Source organism: Eurytemora carolleeae, unplaced genomic scaffold (genome assembly GCF_000591075.1).
Source record: "Eurytemora carolleeae unplaced genomic scaffold, Eaff_2.0 scaffold541, whole genome shotgun sequence".
Classification (NCBI taxonomy): Eukaryota; Metazoa; Arthropoda; class Copepoda; order Calanoida; family Temoridae; genus Eurytemora; species Eurytemora carolleeae.
Genome location: NW_019396589.1, coordinates 268,940 through 273,687, shown reverse-complemented (window position 1 = coordinate 273,687; position 4,748 = coordinate 268,940). Strand labels below are relative to the sequence as shown.

Genomic DNA, 4,748 nt, shown 5'->3' with positions numbered 1-4,748 from the left:
TAAAGAGCACCCAGCAGGAGGAGATGGAGACCCTAATCACTAAGAACAACACGTTGATGAACCAGGTCAACAACACTATTCTACAGGATAACCTCAGGACTGAAAATAAGGTGAAATCTATTAAATTTTAAATTGTTCAAGGTTGGTGGTTATAAAATATTCATTTCCTTCATTATAAAAAATAAATAAACCTTTTCGAATGGCGGAGGGGAATTTCTTTTAATAATTATGTTAAAAAAACATTTATGAAAGCTATTCCACTTGACAATGTTATTTCCAACCCCTTTTTCTAACAATCATTCACTCTGTGCTCCATTGCTATAGTCACAGATTTTTTATATATCCTTTTGCCTACTACGATTTGAGTTCCTATCTAACTTTTGAATAGATGAACTATTTCTGTACTTTGAACTTTTGGTAAAACGGTCAAAGTATATTACTTCTAAACGGAATATAATTCAGAATTCTAAAACTTCAAATCAAGAAAATATGCAAGATTCCAATCTAGCATGAAGTTGACTTGAATTTGACATAAAAGATGAATTTGTTTAGGATTTGAGGGTTCAGCATGAGAAATTATCCAGATCAGTTCTAGAGAGCAAAGAAAAAATCGTGGCACTAGAAAGAGAAAGGTAGATTAAATGAAGGAAGAGTTTGTAGAATATTGCAAATAGTTCTTTAAGTATTTCAAAAATATTCGTAGTAAATATTATATCAATATTATTGTAATTATTGAAATGGGGTTAATTGCAGAGCAACTTAAAAAGCCCAAACCAAAACAAAAAATGACTTCTTAAAGGTTCTAGATTAATTTTTCTCGTGTAATCATCCTAGAACTCCTGAAACAATTTTCTTACAATCCCTTGTGGTTTTTAATAAAGGATAGTTGGGACAAAAATGACAACATTCCATTTTTTATGACATATTCTTAGAAATTCTTCAAATAAAAATTGGAAATTGAGTTATTAGGATTTGAATTGAAGGTTTAGAAATCGGTTATTTATGAGTTGAATTAAAAAAATTAGAAATTGAATTTTTAGAAAATTATTTTTTAGAAATGTTCTTCGGCAGCGCTGGAACACTGAGGCTGGAGAGAAAATGGGAATCAAAACCAAACTCAAGGAACTTGTCCAAGAGAAGGAACACCTTCAGAAAAGATTAAAGGAACGTGAGGCAGGGTTCCTTGAGATCAGGAACGCTCTGGGAAAGGAGTTGAAGGAGGTGAGGGAGGAGGGGAACAGCTGGAGAAGGAAGGTAGAAGGAATGGAGGGGAAGGTGACTGCTTGGAAGCTAGAGAAGAGTTCATTTCAGAGTCAGCTGAGGTAAAAATTTAACGAGGGGTTCCAATCGGAATTCCGTAGCGCGGAATTGCGCGAACTCGCTGCGGCCACAAGTCCATATAGCAGCTGTAAAACCACGTGCTAGTAGGTCGGATGTATAGTATATCGGATCTGGCGTAGGTCAGAAGTGGAGTATAGCGGATTTGCGTAGGTCGAAAAATACACTACCCTTTGAATAGTCCAATGAGCATGTGACAAAGCAATTGTGCTAGTAAAACTATTTGCTTTGTAAAAAAATCAAATACACCTGAGTATTGCTATAAAGTCGTCTTCCTATTTCAGAGTTTTCTAGTTATCACTGTATGTGTAGTTCTTTTAATGTAAAGATGTCTGTTAATTTCTTATTGAATTCTTACTAAATCCGCCCCCCAGGATGTTAGGTATGCTTGTGCGGGGCTTAAAATCTTGTTTAGGGGTTTATCATGACGCTAGCTAAATTTAGAGATAAAATAAAATTTTTGGTAAAATTTTTTTTCAGAGTATGAAGTGTTATTTCCCCGGGGTATGATTCTTAAAAATATATACCCCTGGCCCTGTCTAAATTAAACTTGATAAATGATAGATCCTACTGTTTAGCTCCACTGTAAAGAGTTTAAGCAAGGACAAGTCCTCCCTGAAAAGTAAGATTTCCAACCTGCAGCTCAAACAGGAGGAACTGAAGCAGAAGATACAGGAGATTCAGGAAAAGGTTCAGGAGCAGCAAAACAAGATTCATGAGCAACAGGAGAAGATAGATAAGCAGCAAAAGAAGATACAGGAACAGAAGCTTGAGCTGAATGCATCTTCGGAAGAGAAGATTGAGCTAAACACAAGATTAAAGCAACAGGAAGCAGATCTGGAAAGAAATAAAAACAAACTGGAAAATATTTTGGTAATAAATTTTTATTGTTTTTTTTTACAAAGGTTACTAAATATTAAATGCATTTCTTTTAACATCATGCTGGTGGAATATATTTTAGCATGAAAACTAACCCATTTTATATTTAATAATAATATACAGTGAGAACCAAAAAACTGTCGAATTGGAAGACGATATTTTTGTGATACTGAGGTGTATTTGATGTTGTTATAAAGCAAAGTTACCTAATAATTTATTGAATAAAGTATCAAGTTAAATGAGCCTGTAAACATTACAAAAAAATGCTGTGTCTCCTGTTCAATGAACTATTAAAGTCATAACTTGAGTCAAAAAGTCGTCATCCCATTCCAGAGTGTTCTGGTTCTCACGCTGTTCAAAAGTCAAAAGAAAACGAATGATATGATAAATTTTGTTCAGGCTGCAAACTTGGAGCTTGAGGGGGACCTTAAAACTGGTTTTAAGTTCTCCAACTTTGATCTTGGTTTGGAATCCTTACTCCGTACTCCTTTGGATGATTTAAGTCTACAAATAGATAATATAGATATACTTAACAACAGGTGACAAGAAAAGTGGTGTATTGCACATTTGTAAAGTTGTCACTTGGGAAAATACCCTTGGAATTACGTTGCCACTTGGGAAAATACCCTTGGAAAGTTGCCACTTGGGAAAAATCCTTTGGAAAAGTAAAGTACCTAACATTCATGATTTGAAAATTAATTTTAAAAAACACATTATGCGAAAATATTCGCCTATTTGCTCGTAAATTTGCCATAAAATTTTAGAAATTTTTAAAGAGCAAAGTTTAGTTCAAAAATGTATTTCATGTAATGTCATATATATGATATAATGTCGCATTTTTGGGGTCATCTATTATTTAACGTTTTTACCCTGTTTTCTGTTTCTTGGTACCCTCTGTATTGAATTTACATGAAACCAGTCTAATTGTTGATATTTAAAAACTTTAGAACTTTTATTTATCCCTGAAAACTCTGAATTTATTAATATTTATCCCTGAATTTGGAAATGTTCCAAAAGTCAGCTGATCGCTTGAACATAATCAGCTGACAAACGTACGTAAACAGCTGATTTGTTGGCGGTCTCTGTAGTCTGTAGTGTCCATTTATTAACCGTCCTTTCACACAGTTGACAGACTCTGCTTACAATAAAGTTAGAAATTTAAAGTTTTAAAGATTCACAATAACCCTGTTAATTCAAATGATGAAGAGTACTTTATTCGAAGAAACGGGTTGAATATGTGCAATGTATTCAAATGCTGAATGAAAAGACTTCAAATGTGAATAATATTTTATACGTTTAAAGCAATTTTATCATGCTGCACTCTTTAAAAAATCTGCGAATTAGTTTTTTAATATTTTTCGGATTGCAAACTCGCATGTTATAGATTGGGTTAACAAATTGTGGTAAATTTTACTCGGTATTTAGCAGATATAATTAGATATTTTATGTCCCAGGGCTTTCGAAAAACCGGAACAGAAACAACTAAAACATGAGGAAGAACACGAACAGAATGAGATTGAAACACAAGAAGATTATGTTGAGAAACAAGAGAATATACAAGAACGGGAAGCGAACGATCTAAAGGACCGTGAAGCCCAAGAGCTGAGATTTTATCAGAACTATTCTGACACTGTTATCAGGAAATCTTCGATAGAAAGCAGCGATGACGACTTTGTTGTTGAAATGGACGACACGGCGGACGTTTGCGAAGAACTTCCCGCAGATCCACTGAATGAGTCGACAGAGCATGGGACGGATTGCGACTGCGCGGATTGTGACGATGTCGACTATTTGCACGGTTTTGTCGACGGAAAACCTTACGGAATAAAGTAAGTCTATTTAGAGGGGAAAGTTTTTGTTTTCTTTCTTTATTGTTAACTTGGCTAGTTGTATTTCAATTTATCAGCTGATAAATTTAATTGCAATTGATCTCCTAAAAATTCTGATTATTTAATATGTACACAGAATGCCATAGGTTACCAATTCTTTGCTTACAGCGTTACGTTCGAACAGGGTTTTTTTTTAATTTTTCTCCATGGATTTTCGATGATTTGGCAAAGGGGGTAGGGTGCCCCTAAAAAAATTCCCAGATTCATTTTTTTCAGAGCCAATTTTTATCCTCTTAAAATCTTTAATGAATTAAATAAATGTTAAATTCTATGAAAACTTTTGGAGCTCACTCAAACATTCTACTCCCTAGGGAAATGATGGAAGACCTCAACACTGATGAACTAAACCAGTCGGAATACAACGAACTCAAGAATTTTGCGATTGATACATCTGATAATTCGGAATATAATGATGATGTAGAAGATCTACTTGGAGATGATTGAGTTCATATATGATGATTGGGAATTTGATCTCAAGATGTTTGATAAGTGTTAAAAAAAAAAACAGAATTAAATTTAATGTGTTGAAAATTATAAATTATAGAAACGGGTATTTCGTTTGTAATGCTTATTAAATTAAGGTCAAAAATTGAAATCTGAAAATGATATATTGGAGAAGAAAGAAAACTATTTGTGCAATTT

The 4,748-nt window shown here is 33.8% G+C and overlaps 1 protein-coding gene across 1 annotated transcript; it reads left to right on the top strand.

The window, feature by feature from the left end:
- On the top strand, positions 1 to 4,677 carry LOC111705986 (golgin subfamily A member 6-like protein 1). Its single transcript, XM_023478712.1, has 7 exons — positions 1 to 110; positions 553 to 632; positions 1,056 to 1,322; positions 1,917 to 2,211; positions 2,617 to 2,756; positions 3,672 to 4,046; positions 4,418 to 4,677. Exons 1-7 carry the CDS (start codon positions 24 to 26, stop codon positions 4,548 to 4,550), a joined length of 1,377 nt encoding a protein of 458 aa, XP_023334480.1. The 5' UTR covers positions 1 to 23; the 3' UTR covers positions 4,551 to 4,677.
- Positions 4,678 to 4,748: the final 71 nt, after the last annotated feature.

Excerpts from the sequence above, each read along its gene's own strand:
- LOC111705986 (XM_023478712.1), top strand. The coding sequence starts at position 24 with ATGGAGACCCTAATCACTAAGAACAACACGTTGATGAACCAGGTCAAC. Across the intron at positions 111-552 it reads ACCTCAGGACTGAAAATAAG|GATTTGAGGGTTCAGCATGA; the intron begins GTGAAATCTATT and ends GAATTTGTTTAG. Across the intron at positions 2,212-2,616 it reads ACAAACTGGAAAATATTTTG|GCTGCAAACTTGGAGCTTGA; the intron begins GTAATAAATTTT and ends AATTTTGTTCAG.